Source organism: Ananas comosus, linkage group 11, assembly GCF_001540865.1.
Source record: "Ananas comosus cultivar F153 linkage group 11, ASM154086v1, whole genome shotgun sequence".
NCBI classification, from domain to species: domain Eukaryota; kingdom Viridiplantae; phylum Streptophyta; class Magnoliopsida; order Poales; family Bromeliaceae; genus Ananas; species Ananas comosus.
Window position 1 is genome coordinate 7,096,474 of NC_033631.1, and position 19,957 is coordinate 7,116,430.

At 35.2% G+C, this 19,957-nt stretch overlaps 1 protein-coding gene across 1 annotated transcript in view; it reads right to left on the minus strand.

The window, feature by feature from the left end:
- LOC109717495 (DNA-directed RNA polymerase III subunit RPC3) overlaps window positions 1-19,957 on the minus strand; it is a 31,418-nt gene that overhangs the window by 8,960 nt on the left and 2,501 nt on the right. The window contains exons 6-11 of the mRNA XM_020243316.1: window positions 19,117-19,266; window positions 14,018-14,128; window positions 12,323-12,428; window positions 9,651-9,797; window positions 9,512-9,549; window positions 9,335-9,427 (exon numbers count right to left, since the gene is read on the minus strand). Of these exons, the coding sequence (XP_020098905.1) occupies window positions 9,335-9,427; window positions 9,512-9,549; window positions 9,651-9,797; window positions 12,323-12,428; window positions 14,018-14,128; window positions 19,117-19,266 (645 nt within the window). The remainder of the gene's footprint in view (window positions 1-9,334; window positions 9,428-9,511; window positions 9,550-9,650; window positions 9,798-12,322; window positions 12,429-14,017; window positions 14,129-19,116; window positions 19,267-19,957) is intronic.

The following is a 19,957-nucleotide window of genomic DNA, read 5'->3' on the forward strand; positions in this document are numbered from 1 at the left end:
TTACTTAGGAACAGATAAAATATTTGTTAGTAATGATCATTTGCTTCCTATTACTCATACAAGTGAATCTACTTTGAATACTTCATCCAAATCCTTTCGTCTCACAAACATTCTTGTTGTTCTCAAATTAAGAAAAACTTGCTTTCTTTTCTAAAATTTTGTATGTGCTTTGGTTGCCTCAAAAGTTAAAATGGTGACTTATGGCATAAAAGATTATCCAAATTTGTTAAAGACAATAAGAGAATTTCAAGTTAAGATTTCTCATTGAAATTCTTGTAATGTCATTAAACATATTAAACTTCCATTTAATAAATCACAATCTCAGTCTGTTTCTCCATTTTATTTAATTCATTCTGATGTTTGGCAATCACATATTTCTTCTATCTGTGATTGTAAATATTATGTTGATTTCGTGGATGATTTTGCTCGTTATTCGTGAATACATCTTTTGAAACATAAACATGAGGTTTTTGATAAATTTGTTGAATTTAAGGCTATGATTGAAAATAATTTTGATAATCAAATTAAGCTTTTTCAATCTGATGGGGGAAAAAAATTTGTCAATAAGAAATTTTCATCTCTTTTTCGTCAAACTGGTATTATTTATTGTATTTCTTGACCTCAGACACCACAACATAATGGTGTAGCTGAACACAAACACAGACATTTGATGACAGGATTATTGCCTGTATACCCCTCAAAACTTCAAAAATATCTAATTTACCCATACTTTTTTTTATTTCCAATATACCCCTGATATGTTCCTCCATTTTCAAAAATACCTCCACAGTTACCACCTGTAAGTTATCTCAAGTTAAACGTGCGTTAAATATCTACCAGAGTTAAAAAAAATCAAAATACCCCTTTTGCCCTTAACTTAAAGGCAAATAAGAAAAGTTGGTGATGGTAGAGCGATATATTTGAAAAGACCAAAAATCAAAATACTTCTTTCGCCCCTAACTAAAGGGCAAATATGAAAAGTTGGTGATGGTAAAAAGGTATCTTTGAAAGGGCAAAATTGTAAGTTCACAAAGATAACAGCTATTGCTACAGTTCACTAACAGAATTTAACTCTAGGGGTATATTTGAAATAACTTGAAACGTAAAAAGGGTATTTTAAATATTAGCCTCCTAAGAGGGATAAATCAGAAAGTTGAGAACTTCTCAGGAATATATAAGCATTTGCCCTTTTGATAAATGTAGTGAGAACCATTCTTTTCTATTCTTGTATGCCTCCTCATTTTTGGACAGATGTCCTTATGCAAGCTGTTTTTCTTACTAATCGTTAGCCTTCTGTTTTTAAAGAAAAGTGACCATATCAACTTTTATTGGTCTTAATCCGACAGACTTGCAACTTGTGAGAGTTTTCGAATGCTTGTGTTATCCTGACTTATAGGACATTGCGAGTCGCAAACTCTCCCCCCGTTCCCTACCTTGTGTTTACCTTGGCATTTCTAATAAACACAAGGGCTTCATATGTTTTTATCCACAGATCGATAAAGTTTTTATCTCTCGTCATGTTACTTTTATTGAGTGTTTTCCTTTTCCTTGCCTAGCTAAATTCTCTCAAACTGATAGCTCTAACTTTCAAATGTTTCAAGATTTTCCAACCCTCCTTTGTTAGGAAATGATCTTTCAACTCTTGAGGCCATTGCAAGTTTTAGTTTTCTTCCCTCTGAAAATTCTTTTACTATTCATTCTTCCTCCACTTCCAATTTACTTGCTTCTGAAGCTATAGAGATCACTAATATCAACAATATTTTTTTTGGTCCATTGACCGAAACTAAAAGTGCACCCACCATTGTTGGTCAGAAATAGCTCCGAGTGTACACCAAAAAATATGTTTCCAAATATTCTACTATTGAACAATTACCTTCCTCACCACAACTCAACCCCCAATTACTATAAGTCGACCCTGTATCCTCTACATCCACTTTACCAACCAACACTTCAACACCAACCACCAATCACACCTCCCCTACCTATATCCTTCAGAACCCATGATATGCTCACACGATCCATGACTAAGCAGCGGGATACTTCCACCTCTCTCTTGGCTTCTTCACAATCTACTCGTCCAATTGAGCCTAACAATTTTTCTAAAGCATTTTGGGATTCTGGTTGGTGTCAGGCCATGCAAAAAGAATTCCAAGATCTTCTAACTCTACCTGTGACCTAGTTTCACCACCAACCTCTGTTAATCTTATTGGATGTAAATGGGTTTATGAAGCAAAAGGCAGAAAGCAGACGGTTCGTTAGAGCGTTTGAAAACTCATCTTGTTACACAAGGCTTCAAGCAACAACTAGGGATCGATTTTGATAAGACTTTTTCTCCTATCGTGAAGCCTACTACTATTCGAATAGTTATTTCTGTTGCTTTATCTTCTGGTTGGACTCTTCGCCAACTTGATGTGAACAATGCATTTCTTCATGGTGTTCCAAACAAAGAAGTTTATATGAAACAACCTCCTTAGCTTGTTCTTCATTCATTTCCTAATCATATTTGCAGACTTCACAAGGCTATTTATGCAGGCACCTCGAGCTTGGTTTCAACGTTTACATCTTTTTTTTTTATCTGAGTTAGGATTTACTGGAGTTCGGCTAATCCTTCTGTGTTTAACTTCGATAATAAAGAAGGAATTCTCATTCTCTTTCTATATGTTGATGATATCATCATCATAGACAGCTCGTCCTCTATGTTTAACCCCTTAATGTTCACACTCCAAACAGAATTTGCTATCTAAGATTCGGGACCTCTTCACTTTTTTTTGGAGCGAAAGTGACTACTTCAGCTCATGGTCTTCGGCTGACTCAACAGAAATATGCTCAACAGCTTCTTGAGTGGCATGGTATGCTTTCCAGCAAGTCTGTTTCTACTCCGCTATCATCTACGACTCAGCTGTCTTCTCATGAGGGTCGCCTACTTGAGGATCCCTATATCCACCACTAGATTGTTGGTGTGCTCCAACACCTTACCTTCACTAGACCGGATACCTCATATGCCATGAATCTGGTTGCTCAGTTTCTACAAGCATCTCGGGGCCCTCACCTTCAGACTGTTAAGCGTATTCTACGTTATATCATAAGGACAATGAATTATAGCCTTCATTTTTCACGTTGTACTTCTCTTATCGCCTACTCTAATGCTGATTGGGCTAGTTGTCCTAACATTCGACGTTCAACTTTTGATTTCTATGTTTTTCTTAGTTTCAATCTAATTTTGCGGTCTGCTAAGAAACAGCCGACAATCTCTCGTTCTAGCTCTAAAGTTGAGTTTCGTAGTGTTGCATTCACTCTTGTTGAGAGCATTTGGATCTCCTTCGGGATCTTGGTGTGTCACTACGTCATCCTCTCACTATCTTTTGCGACAATCTCAGTACAACATAAATAGCAGCCAAATTCGGTATTACATGCACGGACAAAGCATATCAAACTAGACCATCATTTTTTGTGCGAGAAAATGCAACTAGGTGATCTCTCTTTAATTTACATTCCTTCCGATAGATAGTTGGCTAATATCTCCACAAAACCTTTGTCTACTGCTCACTTTACTGCACCTCGTATCTATCTTCACATTCAACCTTGGATGCTCAAATTGCGGGGAGATGTTAGAATCTAATCATTTATGTATTTATGTGATTAGCACTATTGCTAATTGTACTTGTAAGGGGCCTAGTTTAAAACAACTTGTACTATAAGGTACTTTTGTAATTGTCTCATTATATATATCCAATGGAAACCCTATTGGCAGCCTTTACAACTTTACCCAATCTTTCACTTATAAATTGATAAAAATGTATAACCTCTAAAATGTAGGCTATTTAAATTCTAAATCACCTCCTTAACTCAAAAATAGATGCAGTTGAAGGCATTTAACCTACAATATAAACGTGGAGGGGCCTATTTCAAAATAGCCTATAATTAAGAAGGTGTTTGCATTTTGTTTTTTCAACCAAATGGTCTAACAGAAACCGACGGGCCTTCAATACACACACGCACACACAAACACAGAGAGATCCTACCATTCACCACTCCTGCTCAGCACTGCCGTTGTGGTCGCCGAAGCTGCTGCTTTGGTGCTGCTACTAGATCAAGGCTCAAGAGAGAAAATAGGAAGGGGAATCGAGAGGGAGAAGGGATTCCTTTCACTTTTTAGTCTAAACCCGAACCGTTAATGGACCCATGACTCGAAAAACGCATGCGGACTCCTATACGGCTGCCTAATAGAAGGCAGTACGCATATGTGGCCACCATTGATTAAAAAAGCGCGCCATAGGCGCCTAGGCTCCAAGGCCGGCGCCTAGGCAGCCTCTAGGTGGGCGCCATGGCCAAGGTGCACGCCTAGGCAGCCTAGGCGCCAAGGCACAAGGCGCCCACAAGGCGCGCCTCAGAGAGTAACAGAAAAGGGTTTCGATCCATTTTTAATGGGCTTGGATCCATTTTTAATGGATTTGGATCCAGTTTTTATGGGTCTAACAGGTTGAAATATTTAAAATAAAATCCAAAACCTAAACTAAACCCTATACTAAATCCCTCTCCTCTGTTCGCTTGCCCTCACCTCCCGCTCGCCCGCTCCTCCCGCTCGCCCTCTCCTCCTATTCGCCCGCTCCTCCCGCTCGCCCCTGTCTGGCTCTCCGCTGTCCCTAGCACTCCCACTCCGGTTGTCCGCTGCTTCTCGGACTTCCTCCCTGCTTCTTAGACTTCCTCTTTGCTTCTTCAAAGGTTTTTTTGTCTCTCCCTTGTCCTTTCTCTAGTTTCTCTCTTAGTTTTTTTTGTATATTTCTCTCTTCTTTTTTTTAAGCAATGTTTTTATGCCTTTTTTTGAAGTAGAATTTTTGTTTTATTTTTAAAAAAAACAACATTTTACCTTGATAAGTTGATAAGATGAACATTTTTAAAAGTAAAAAAACTCCTTGAAAATAAAAAATGATCATACATATTTGCCGAATTACAGTTTAACATTTTTGAATGGATTCGAAAGCAACCGAAAGAGATCCTGCATGGAAGTATGTACATTTAGCGGATAAGCAAGTCAAAAATAATCTTACTTGTAATTTTTGTGGAAAAGTAACAAGATGAGGGATTTACCGAGCAAAGCAACATATTGTTGGAGGTTTCCGAAATGCAAAAGCATGCGGGACATGTCCGCGCATGTGAGGGAGGAAATAAAAGATTTTATGATGAAAAGAGTGGTGGAGAAACAACAAAATGAGTTCATGCCCTACTTTGAAGATGTAGATCACTTCGATGATAATGAAGAGGAAGATGATGTCGTGGAATTGAGTGCCAAACGAAAAGGAATTCAAAGCAAAAGTAGCGGATGTAGTATTGGTAGTAGTAAAAGTGCACTTAAAAAACCAAGGCAAAAGGGACCAATGGACTTATATTTCACTCCCAATGCAGAGAAGGTAATTCAAGATAGAAAGGATGGAAAAATGAAACAAACTACAATCAATGAAGTTTGTAGAAAAGAGTTGAGAGAAAAAAGGTGTAAGGAACTAGCTAGATGGTTTTATGATGCAAGAATATCTTTCAATGCTGCTAATTATGATAGCTTTCATGTGGCGCTCGAATCTGTTGGAGAATATGGTCCTGGTTTTAAGCCACCTTCTATGTATGAGTTACGGATTCCTTTGCTTCAAAAGAAGGTTCAAGAAACGAAGAATTCATTGAATGGGCACATGGAGGAATGGGCACATGGAGGATGTAGTATAATGTGTGATGGCTGGACGGACAAGCGACAAAGGACCCTTATAAACTTTCTTGTAAATTCTCCAATGGGAACTGTGTTTATCGAATCTATTGATGCCTCCAATTACTCAAAAACTGGAGAAGAAATGTTCAAGTTATTGGATAACATGGTGGAGCGTATTGGAGAGGCAAATGTCGTTCAGGTTGTGACTGATAGTACATCGAATAATGTGTTGACTGGTAAGAAATCTTGTATAAAGTATATTAATTTTGTTCCTGTATATCAAGGATTAAAGTGCGGCCCGTGCCGTACCATGCCCCCAGAAGGGGGCACGGTACAGGAGGGGTCCGAGACCCCCCCCTCTGTCTCACGGCACGCACCTGCGTGCCGCTCGAGACAAAGCGGCACGCAGGTGCGTGCCGGCGGCACGTACCGTGCGTGCCGCCAAATTTTTTTTTTTTTCTTTTTGGCTTTTTTTTTTGGGTTTTTTTTTTTTGTCCTCTCGGGTTTGGAGCCCGCCTCCCCCCCCCCCCCCTCCGCTTTTCACCACAGACATCCATCTTCTTTTCACAAAATATTTTATCAAATTTTGTCGCACCGCGAAACTTTCGATGAATCAAAGGAACAAAAATCGATTTCCTAAACAACTTTTGAGCAGATATTTTTAAAAAGAATAAAAAAACAAAAAATATAGATGTAATATTGGGAATATATGAATTTCTTATAATACCAACAATACTTATATCAATATTGCCAAATAAATCTTGTATCTGCAGATAACAATATGCCATATGATCCAGCGCGACGATCTATGTGAAATTAAGCAGTCATCTCTATGTAAAGATGTAAATTTAAATAATTATTGTACTTGTGAATTTTATTATTATATTTTAATTTCTATTCTACATCAGGTATAGCTGTATTTTACTTACAAAAAGCTTTCATGCACGTTAATTGATGAGTATAGTAAGATATACATAGTAAATATTCATATTATTTTGTTTAAATCTTTCAAAATAATAATATTATAAGAGTTTATTGGAACCGAAAAAGCTAAAATAAGTCCGTGCCAAAACGTGCCAGTAGGAGGTCATGCTTATCTGTCGACATGCAAGCGTGCCACGTGTCGGCACGCAAGCGTGCCCGTGCCGTACCGTGCCAAGGACGTAACGGCACACCCCCGTGCCACGGCACTTTAAACCTTGTTGTATATACTTTAATTTTACGTTATTATAATTTATATGAAATATTTCTTTAACTTGAAATATGTGTGAAATCTTAATAGGGAAATTATTGGAGGCAAAACGACCAAATTTATATTGGTCACCTTGTGAAGCCCATTGCATTGATTTGATGCTTGCGGACATTGGAAAGATGCCTGAGGTGCATAGAACAGTGAAAAGGGCAACAACATTGAGTGGTTTTATTTATGCCTGCACAGGCGTGGTCAACATGATGAGGCGTTTTACGGCCCAAAGAGAGTTGCTTAGGCCTGCTGTAACAAGATTTGCAACGGCCTTTCTTACCCTTCAACGGTTACATAAGCATAAGAGCAACTTTAGAAAGATGTTCACATCGAATGATTGGACCAAAAGTAAGTGGGCAAAGGAACAAGCAGGCAAAAATGCAGCTAGCATTGTATTGATGCCCACATTTTGGACTAGCATTATTTATATTCTTAAAATTTTTGGTCCTCTTGTTCGTGTGCTTCGACCAGTTGATGGAGAAAAAAGGCCAGCAATGGGCTATATTTACGAGGCTATGGACAGAGCAAAGGAAGCAATTGCCAAGTCTTTTAAAGAGAGGGAGGAGAAATATAGTGAAGTATTCAAGATCATTGATAATAGATGGCAATGCCAGCTTCATCGCCCTTTGCATGCAGCCGGTCATTTCTTGAACCCTAAATTTTTTTATTCAAATATAGAAATTTACGGAGATGAGGAGATTATGACCGGTTTATATCAAGCTTTGCAAAGATTGGTTTCAAGTGCTCAAGAGCAAGATAAAATATGAGATCAACTATGTGTATATCGTGAAGCACATGGTCTTTTCGGAACTAATATGGCAATTCGCCAAAAGAAAACAAAGTCACCGGGTATGTTAGTTCTATTACTCTATACTACTTAGTACTTATTAAATACTAATAGAATAGTAATATTATAAATCTATGCATTATGCATTTTAATAAATACATCATTAATTATTGTTAATATAATATTTATATGGACGGCTAAATGGTGGAAATTGTTTGGATCATCAACACCAAACTTGCAAAAATTTGCAATTAGGGTTCTAAGCCTCACTAGTAGTGCTTCCGGTTGTAAGCGAAATTGGAGTGTATTTGAACATATAAGTTATCAATATTAAATCATCTTATACAAGTATAGTTATGGTATTTCAGTATTTGATAGTTTTAAGTTCTTAATTTAATAAAGTTGTTCGTTTTTTTTGCAGCTTCATAGTAAGAAAAGGAATAGGCTCACGCAAAAACGCTTAAATGATTTGGTGTATGTGAGGTACAATAGATCATTGAGGCGGCGTTATAAATTACGTGACACTGTCGATCCTATCTCAATGAGTGAAATTGATGACAGTAATGAAAGGTTGATTGGAAAAATGGATGAAGACGACGATAATGAGAGAGAAGATGAGGATGTTTGGGAAGATGACACATTGACATGGAATATGGTAGCTAAAGCAGCAGGGGTGCATCAGCCTACCCATCATACTAGATCACGTAGTTCCACCAAGTACAGTGATAAAGGAAAGGCAAAAGCTTCATCTTCTCAATCGCGGAATATTAGTAAATTTATAAATGATGAAGAGCCTGATTTTGATGAGACTCTCAACACAGAAGATGAAGAAGTAGAAGACATTGAAGACGACAAATCTGACGAGGGAGAGGAGTATTCTTCATCAAGTGATGAATATGATGGTTGATGATTAAAGAATGGGGATTGAGAACTAATTAACATTGTAATATGACATATTTTGGCTTGGGGTCTTGAACACTTATCTTTCACATGATCATGATGCTTTTTTAATGATTTTTGGCTTGAAACTTTAAACCTTTTAACTTTTATACATATTACTTTTTTATGATCTTGTGCTTATAATTATATGCTTTTCACATCTAACTTTTCTATGTGTTTGTGAATTAATAGTTATCTTTATGTTGGCCTTTATTTTGAGATAAAAAGGTAATTTGTTCTTTACTTTTATCTATATTATTTGGATAACTATAGAATATTTATTGTGGTAATATGATTTTGTGGTAACTTCTTGATTATTTACTTATTTCAAAATTTTATGAAAGTGTGCGCCTGACCTCTCTCGGGTGCACGCCCGCGCCTTGCGCCTAGGCTCCAACAGGCCTTTGCGCCTAGGTGCACCTTGGGCTTTTCTAAACACTAGTGGCCACCTCTCCGGCTCTACGCATATAGAACCGCATCCAGTGTAAGCAATTCGGTTTATTGACAGCACCACATAGGCCACCTAGGCCTCCTTTTGGAACATTGGCTTGGTGTATTTACAATATTACTAACACAACAATATAAGTTTTATGGAAAAACAATTGTTCTTCTTAAAAAGAGCCTAGAGCACAACTTATCAGATAACCACTTTAGGTAGCTCATTTCTTACCTGCTCTGTCTCAACTGGGTGTCCACACTTGATCAACAACCTAAATATCCTATAAGCCTCCAGTCCATATCTTGCTCGTATAAATGTCTCTACCTAACAAAAAGAAGACATAACATAAATATGTCAACAAAGGAAACAAAAAAAAGTATTTAAGGCAAAAGATTGGAAAACCAGTACCTCTTCATTCTGAGAGTTTTCAATAATGTCGTTCAAATCTACATTCAACAACACAAATTGTGATCTCAAAAGATTTAAGTCAACAACATTGAAAAATAAAGGACTCCAAACTATGTAATATTGCAATAATGCCAATTACCAATGGTGTACCATGTGTTGGTATCCTCAGTAGAAGAATGACAGAGAAGTTGGTCAACAAGGATTGTTCTGACATGTTCTAGTGTCATGGAAATTCCTCCAGGCTTCTCTCTCACCCTCTCAATGATGCTACCCATTGATGCGAAAACTGCATATATAAAAACTCACCATGCAAATTATTCAAATTAATATAACTTGTCTTTAGGGATATATGACAGGAGACAATGAAAAAAAAAAACATTAGAACTCCGGCATTGAATGGAATCAACTCACAGGTCATAGCAATGACAAATGATTGTGTCAACGCTGTCTTGCTGAAACTACTATACATCTTCCAATCGCATACTCGTATATGCATATAAAACTATCAAACCCTTGCCTTACATTAAGAAACATTCCAGTATTTTAAACATCCATATTATAATTATCCAATCATTGACTAATTGGAGGAAAAATATAAATAATTGCTTTCGCGGTTTTTTGACATGAGAAAGATAAAACTCAAAAACTGAAAACTTTTTTATTCAGCCTTTTGAGAAGTTGTTGATCACATCAAACAGTTTTCATTAAAGTTAATTTCAATGCTACCATCCGCGAATTTTTGACTTAAAACAAAAGATCTGTCCAACAGAAGTACAGCAAATTTAGAGAACATTTGAAGGACAGTGAAATAAAAGGCTTTGTCTACAAGTGTACAGCAGATTTAAAGCAAAATAATAATAATTGGATTACAGATAACTTGCTTACACTACAAGGAATGGAATTGCCAAGGTTTTGTGCACTCTGTTTTAGTAGTATCTTGGTTTAGGTAAGATTATCATGGACTATGGTGACAGACCATCATATGTGTTAGAACATCAGCAATCGACATGACATTCATTTTAGTGATGTATGAAGTATTAGTAAGAGAGATGTGTACTTTTGATTCAGAAATAGATTAAGAACAAGAAAGTAGATTATGCTCCAACAATGATCGCCAACCCCGACATTAAAAATAAAAAATAAAAAATAAAAAAAGATTTATAAAATTTAAGTTAATTATTTATTTTAATAAATTTAGTTGCGAGTGTTGTATGAAATTTATCAGTCAAATCTATGTACCTTTATAATCAAATTAATTTGCAAATACACCACTACAAAGAGAAGAAAATAGCTTAAAACTGCAGAAAAATTGATAGTCATATGGAATGGTTAATATTTCAGGCTAAAATTACATGCTAAAATTATATGTATTTCATGCTAAAATTTCATTATATATATATATATAGGCCAGGGCTACTATCATTTTTGTGACCTTTTGATAAAATGAATGATCGGATAAAATGAACGGTCAAAATCGAACGACGTCTTAAAAATGGATGATCGGATCCTTCAATTTAAGATCGGAATTATTGATCTTTATCTATGTAGTGAATAGAATTTTCTATCAAAAATTCAACCAATTCCGATTCTTTTATACCGTTAAACCGGCAAGTATCCCATACCGGCCGTTAAAAATTGTCAATTTTGTGACCTTTTGATCGTAAGGTAAATGCTGTCAAAAAATTACCAAATTTGATTTTTAGACGTTTTAAATGCTCTAAATAACGTTTAACGGTGTGGATCAACGATTCGGAAGCTCTATCATCGAAAACAACTTATGAGTACGAGGGCGATCGTACTCATAAGAGTATAGTAACGCGGATTCTGTATATATATATATATAATATATATATATATATATATATATATAGAGTTGTGCTGGTATGTTATGGAAGCACGGAGCCTCCGTGCTTCCAAGTTGTTTTCGATGTTCGGACTTTCGAATCGACGATCGCTCCGTTAGAGTTGATCTAGAGTATTTGAAGTACCTAGAAAATAAATTTTGCGTTTTTTCGATATCATTTGCCTAATGATCAAAGGTCTCAAATCAATAATTTTAATGGCCATGGTGAGCCAGTTGCAAGTTTAACTGTGTAGAAATATCCAAATCACTTGAAATTTTGATAGAAAATTCTTTATACTGTATAAAATAAGATCAATATCTTTGATCTAAATTTTTAATGTCATATCATCACATTTTGTGAGATTTTTATTTTCAGCCGTTGATTTTGAGCCCCTTCGACACTAGCAAATGATATCGAAAAATCGCAAAATTTATTTTCTAGATACTTCAAATACTCTAGATCAAGTCTAACGAAGCCGATCGTCGATTCGAAAATCCCAACACCGAAAACAAATTGGAAGCACGGAGGCCTCCGTGCTTCCATAAGCATACTAGCCGAGCATCTATATATATATATATATATATATATATATATATATATATATATATATATATATATATATACATTTGTAACACAACACATGTAGAAAAACACAAAACATAGTGACAAAAGTAGTTATGATCAAGGTTGCATCATAAAATATCAACAAGTGATATATAATTAGTTTGTGCTTGAAAACTTCGAGCAGAGTAGCAAACATGTTCCCAGATTTGAAAAGCTTTTGGATGCTTTATTGATAAGAAAACATGTGATTTTTCACAATGCCACTTAGCTAAGGATAGGACATGACAATTAGGATGAGAACTAGTAGGTTGTTTCTAATAAATCTAACAATTTAGTACATACTAAATTTCCCAGAATTCCCGCCAGTATTTAGCAAGTACAAACCTAACTTATGGGATGTTACCTGTGTTTTTATTCTCAACATTCTCCTGATCAATAGTCTCAATCATTGCTTCCAAAATGGTACTAGCATCAAGACCCAGCCTTGATCTCACATTTAAAACGCAAGCCTATAAATAGAAGAAAGGTTACAAAGTATACGAAAAGCATACTAAAAGTTAACAAGTATATAAATGTAATAAAAAGCTCAAAAAATTGAAAGAAACGAAGTGCTAGGTGCTAGTACACTAAGAACTTCTCATTGCATAACCCTACCGCCCATCCCCAAAACACCACCAAAGAGGAGGAAAAAAGAAAATGAAAAAGAAAAAGAAAAGTTAATCTTTACCCAAAAGGTAGAAAGCCACTAGTAAGCAGTCAATAGGATTTTGGGCAAAATACTTTGTATTAAAGGACTATGAATGGAATTGTATTGGCACAATTCCAACACTTGCATTGCCAACAAACTATAAAATGGAAGTGCACTGTAACTCTATAGGATGGCAAAGAGCAAATTTAACAAAAGGGCCAAGAAATGTCATTAAGCTGAGACAGGCCCTCTTAATAAAATGTAAATAGTTGCGAGTCCTTGATCGTCGATATTGGTGTAATTTACACACTTTTTAGACAATTGTACATTTGAACCATAGAGGCCCTAAAATCAGAATGTAAACCATAGGATTTGTATAAAAAATCTAAAAGGTTATTAAAAATTTGTTTTGAGGAAATTGCATTATAAATACCTTAGGCCGTCAGACCTGAGATAACAGAGTCAGTTTTGTATAAAGCATTAGATACAACTAATATACAAAGGGAAAACAAAAGTTTGAATTTCGATTATAATACCCAACACTGCATATTACTTCATAGTTAGAAAGGTAATTCGACTATTCCTACTAACCAACTGCCATCATCAGAGACTATTACCAATGCTCTCGGAGTATTTTATCACTCAAAATATATATTCTTCTTTCTTCTGGAATAACAAATGTAATCACATGCACATTAAGTAAATTAGAAAACTTAGTAGACCATTACCCTACATTTGGCATCAGTGTCAACGATATTTTTTTCGTTTTATCTTGATTTCTTTAGATTCCAACACTGCAGAAATCAGGACAGACACATATTATATAGCATTTTTTGCATACACAGTGTTCATCCTTATTCCAAATACTTATTACCTCCTCAATGTGAGAAACTCTGATCCCTTCCACTGCCAAATTATTCTCCTCTATGGAGGATATAAGGAACATATCAAAATTAGGAAAAACTAATACATCGCAATTGTATAAGGTTCTATTAACCAAACACTTCCAATTACTTCTCTATTCAAATGCCCCCTCAGATTAGCTAGTTAAACAAACTGTATGCTTTTTTTTCCCTTCATTCTGCTTCATTTTATTTCTAGAAATGTGCATAGTAGGTAAAAAAATTAAGTCAAAGAGTTAGCTAAAAGAAGTTGAAAGCCTATTATCAACCTCACCACGTGCTGCTGCAATTAAGAGAATATGCTTAGCATATCCCTGTAACTAGACAAAAATCATTGGGTCTTCCACATGGATGGAAAAAGTAAGGTTGAGATCAAAGGATTTCGTAATTGAAAGTAAAGAGAATATAAAGCCATAACAAAAAGAGATTACAAACTTCAACAGACTAGTACAAAACAATGTGAATGTATTTTTTGCAGCCACAATTTTAAGAAGTTCAGGACTTCTACCTTTTTCTTCAGACATTGTATAAACTTCTCATAGTTTGCCCGCCAAAGGACTTCATTCTCGGTAATTGCAGATTGAAGCTCTTGATCCATCTCTAAAGCCTCGAACTTGCGCTGTTAAAGTATTGCAGCCATAATAACAATTTATTGAAGAAACAACAAAAGACTATGTTACTCATTAAAAATGTAGAAAATTAAGGTAACAAAGAGAAGAAGACACTAGCACAAAACATAAACCATTATCAGCTTAGGTAGAAATTAAAATTTAGGATTTCAAAAGCATCTACTGCCATATTAGATTCTGTTAACCAGAAGAGGGGACAAAGGGATAGGATTCAGCTGCCTAGTCTCCATAAATAATAGAAAAGTTAAAGATTAATAATTAGTGATAGGCATAAAATACACCCTTAATCCAAAAACATCTGTAAGAACTACAATGTATTGCAAGCATCCAGATCAAGACAGTCGTTTCCTATCAAATACCTCCACAGGCTACCCAACAGAACTCTCACATAAGTTATCCACACGAAAATTTAATACTTGTCAAAGTCAACTCATGGGTTACCACAAAAGCCAGAAAGAAAATTAAAATCAAAACGTTGCTGGAATCAAATAGAACAATCTTTAGAAGATCTTGAGAACCAACTTACCTTAATAACAGACAGAGCGTCCTAAATTGTGTCAAAGGAAAAAGTTATAGCAGTATATAACAGCTCAACAATTACTTTATCTTCAGTCTAAGAGTCTTAAATCACAAAAAAAAAAAAAAAGCCAAAAAAAAATCAGTAATCCTCACTAGGGTGTGGCAATCCAGCTCGTTATGCGCGAGCAAGCTCGTGTTCGGCTCGAAATGAGCTAGACATCAAATCACTCGTTTAGTAAACGAGCCAAACACGAGCTGAATTTGTTAGCTCGTTTAATAAACGAGCCGAACATGAGCTGGGCTCAGCTCGCTCATGTTCGGCTCAATAACAACTCAGATACATATATTTTATATTTATATAATTTATATAATTTATATTTATATATATAAATAAATAATTATATATATAATACAGATTATTATTTGATTTTTATCCCAACCTAAATATAAATTCCAACTCAATTATAAAAAGGTCCATTTATGTGTAAAGTTTCAACCATTAGATCAAAGTATACTGGGTAAGATCTTAAAAATTTATTTCCTATATATATCCTTTCTAATCTTTTAACTTGTTGTTCCTGAGCCAGCTCGTATTCGGCTCGTTTATTAACAAGCCGAACACGAACTGAATTTTTTGGCTCGATATTTTAACGAGCCGGCCCCAGCTCGCTTGTGTACCGCTTGTTGACACCCCTAATCCTCACTAAAGATTTCCCTTTATATATGGTTAGAAATACCATCAAAATTCAGAACCAAGGATTTAAGTACCTATAGACACTGGCCATGCCCACTATGTTGTACTGTACCGACAAGATATCGCATGATACGACTCCTATGAGTTCCAATCCCTCCGCTTTCACCACAAACATTCATTTTTTCTTCACAAATTATTTTATCAAAATTTGTCGCACCGCGAAACTTTTGCCAAATTAGGGAAACAAAATCGAACTCAATAAATAAATTTTAAGACACATCAAACATAAAATTTTATTTTTGCATTAAAAGATTGAAAATACTGGTAAAATTAAAAGTTAAATTAAATTAATTGATACTTAAATTTATTTAATTTATTTGTCATATAATTTATTGCTTAATTTTTTTGATAGATCTACTAATTTTTTGAAAAAATTAATTAAAAAATAATTTTTAAAAATTATTTTAAAATTATTTTTTTGTAGTTTATAAAAGAAAGACTGTAATATGGTCAAAAGAAAAAAGGAAAAAAAAGATGTCTTTGCATTTTAAAAACTCTAACATGTAAAAATTTCTATTCTACATCAGATATAGTTGTACTTTACATACAAGAAAGCTTACAAGTATGTTAATTGATGAGTATAGTAAGCTATACATAGCAAATATTCATAATTATTTGAATAAATCTTTCAAAATAATATTATAAGAGTTTATTACAACTAAAAAAACTAAAATAAGTCCGTGCCAAAGTGTGCCAGTAGGAGGTCATGCGTATCCATCGGCACGTAAACGTACCATGTGTCGGCACGGAAGCGTGCCGGTGCCGTACCGTGCCAGGCAGACAGTGGCACGCCCCCGTGCCACGGCACTTTAAACCTTGGACCATTGGATATGTAAATTAAAAATTTGCCCTATATTGATAAACAAAAAAAAAATTTAATTATAATTTTTGTGACTTGCCTAATAAATCAATCTTCGATTTGCAATATTTTTTGGGGTTGTAGGGTATCCAGAATGCTTCGGGTACCCCAAAAAATAAAACAAAAAAAAAACAAAAAGAAAAAAAAAAATTTGCACAGCGCCATCCGCGATACGCATCACCGTGCCGCTCTGTCTCGTGCAGCACGGCCCCGCGTGCCGCGGCACGGAGGGTGGGTCCAAGACCCCCCCTGTACCGTGCCCCTTTCTTGGTGGCACAGTACGTGCCGCACCGACACGGCCGGCACTTAAATCCTTGCCTATGACAATAGCACAGCTCAAGCCATGTTTTCTTTGAAATTAGCTAGTACCTACATCAATAAAGTGCAAAAAAATTAATAAATAAATATAATAAGCAAATAAATATTTTGGTGCCAAAGAAAATAAATATCTCACGCCATAGTGTGTCAGCACACAGGTATTTTAGTGAATAGCACAAATCGGCACAATACAACACGCACCGTGTTATACCGTGTCAGCAAATGCTTGGCGCGATCCTATGGCACGACACTTAAATCCTTTACTAGAATGCATTACTGATAGGATTTCATATTTTATTAATTTAAGGTAAAAGTTATAAATCATGTAAAGTGGGAGCAAGCACAAGCACAGCTATGCATTTGAGGAATGAATCCAAGGAAACACAAAAGCCACCAAGTAATGTTATTGCAAATGATAGGTGAAGGATGCTTAACAATCCAGCTTTCAATCTTTCAAACTAACAGCCCAAGAGTCTGTACTTGTAGCAAAGTTTGCAAAAGACGGCATACATTTGCATTGTCTACAACATCACTTTACTAGGAAACCAAAAACCCACTTAGATTGGCAAAATAACGGACAACTGGACCCAACATTGTAAAAGATTATTACACTATTTCCTAAGTGTTATAAATCATTAGTATATGAAATGTTAAATATATCCTCCATGGAAATTGATTTAAGTAAGCACCAAATTTTCTTCACCTTTAGAAGAACTTTATTATGCCTAGATATGAAAAAAACCTAACCTAAAGGTACAAGATAATAATGGCATTTTTGATAGAAAAATTGAATACAATATCCTTTATGAATTATCTTTATAGATGAAGTCACAAACAGATGCCACCGAAATGTGAAAGTGTGGAAGGCCAGAACCATAATTATTAGGAAGTTAATCACAAATGATCCATTTGCAGCTGGTATCACATTTTATCCAATATACCGGTTTTATTGTCAATATAATAGGGGTTGAATAAGGATGATATTATAGGAGTTGTTTTCAATGATAGAGGGTCTGAATTGATGATGGACTCGATCAAACTATCATCTAGAAAATTTAAACTTAGTGGGAACCAAATTTCATATTGTTGGAAAATCATTTTTTAGTTCATCAAGTGGCCATAAAATGAGTGAGGAAATGACAACCCATTAGTGCGGGAATCACCTATTCAAAACCCATAGGCAGATTTTTTTTAAGCCTTTGGTTTCCTCCTTGCCATAGGTCAGATGGGTCCCCCACTCTCTCCAAGCATCCTAAATAAAATAAATAAACCCACAAATTAAAAAAAAAAAAAATCCAGCACATTATCGTCACCATGATCACCACTGTCGAGATCTTGATCTGGATTGTTAAAAGAAATTTCAATCAAAACTTCAACTGATTGGATTGTCCTACAGCGTTAAACAAGAAAGCACCTCATATAGGCCGTTAAAATTGCCAATTTCTGGGCCACTTGATCACTAGGTAAATGATGAAGAAATCACAAATTTGGTCCCTAAGAGAATCAAATACTATAGATCATGTTTAAAAGTGTTCATCGTCGAATCAAATACCTGAACATATAGCACCAAGGCTTTCATGCTATTAATAGCACCCCAACCTAGCTATATAACAAATCAGCAATTTCGCTATGTACAGCTTATAACTAAAATATGCACAAGCATAAACTCAATAACCAAATAAAGATAACAAGTAGTACAAGGAAGGATGAACTAGTACAAGGAAGGATGTATGATTGTGAATACTCGCATTCATAATGACAACATTTGCCAATACTTACTAAATCAATAGTTCTATTAATAACTTGGCTACATAAATCAAAAAAAATTCTAGCAATAGGTCGTGGAGTAATTATGCAACCAGAAATTTATTGCACATGTAAGATTTCGAGAAGGCAAAAACATACAATGGCCATGCAAATTAATAGTCCATATGGAATCCCTGATCTTCAGTTTGATTCGATTGAAAACCTAATCCTTTCGTTGTTGTTTCTTTGGAGAAAATTCTTTTAAGTTCATCAGAACAATAGTTCGAAATTTAGCCAAAAACTCCTACACAAAAAGGTTGGTGCCAATCCATAACTATGCACAAAAATCAACTAGAAACTGAAATGGTCATGCATTTTAGTTAGAAAAGGATCCGAGCCATCTGACAAAAAGGTTAGCTCCGGAGTATAGGCTAAACTAGTTTTTGATCAAATTTGATTCCTTAATGGACCAGTTATATTATTCGACTTATCACATTTGATCTCTTTGACAGGCAAATCTATCATAGCAACCAAATGCTGCAGCTTCATCTCATTTATTAATATGAAAAGGATTTAATTTGATGAGTAACAGATAATTTAAAAAGAAAGAACGTGACACAGCAAATTACTAGTGTTGCACAGAACTTCAGAACAGAAGGAACAAAAACTTTAGGAAGCAAAAACACCATTCAGAGGCTCATTATTCAGTAATAGAAGAAGTTATTTGAATAAGGATCAAATATGTCAAAAGTAATCATGTTTATGTTGCTAAAAGCACCAACCTTCTCACCAGAAAAAGTAGCAACATGGTGATCTGCAACAACTGTATCTACTGTCATTTTACCACCGTTAGAAATTTCAGAAAATCTTTCACCATTAGAAAGAGTTGCAGCCACCATTACTTGTTGTTCCAGAGATAAGATTGGCACAGTCTGCAATATAAATCGACTTATCAGCTCCAATATGTCAAAACCAACTAGAAAAAGCGTGAATAATGTTGTTGATCAAAACCAAAATAAAGTATTCTAAAGAGTCTTGCATGACAAGATTGAATATATGGTAAGCACTAATGCATCAATGCAATACAGATCATATAGCTTATATAGCTGTCATTTATGCTAAAAACAATCCTATATATGTATTGCTGGAGTCATGTTATATCCTTAAGTATATGCTTGGTTATTATCTGCAACACAGTGATATCTTATATTTGCAAGTTGGTAACACATTCCCATCACAAAAATCAATAAAGTCATCAGTAAATAAGTCAAATTATTGCAGTACACTTCCCATCATATACCTATTCCAAAAGTAAACCTAAGGGTTATCTGATCTCTAAGGTACTAACGTGTCAGAGCAATACAGCCAGGCATGTAAGTTAAGCCATGTAAAAATACCCGTCAAAGAGTCTTATCATCATGTTGAGAGCTAATTGTTCAACTCCTTCTAGTCATATTATTTAATTCTTTCATTTATAATCTTAAAGAAACTCATGCTTATTTACCAAAGACTAATTGTCAAAAAGACCATTTATGCTAAAAGCATTAATCTGCATTGCAGAAATAAATGTTATCCCCAAATAAGCATTTTGAAATGACAATTAAGTTGGTGTTAATAGTTACT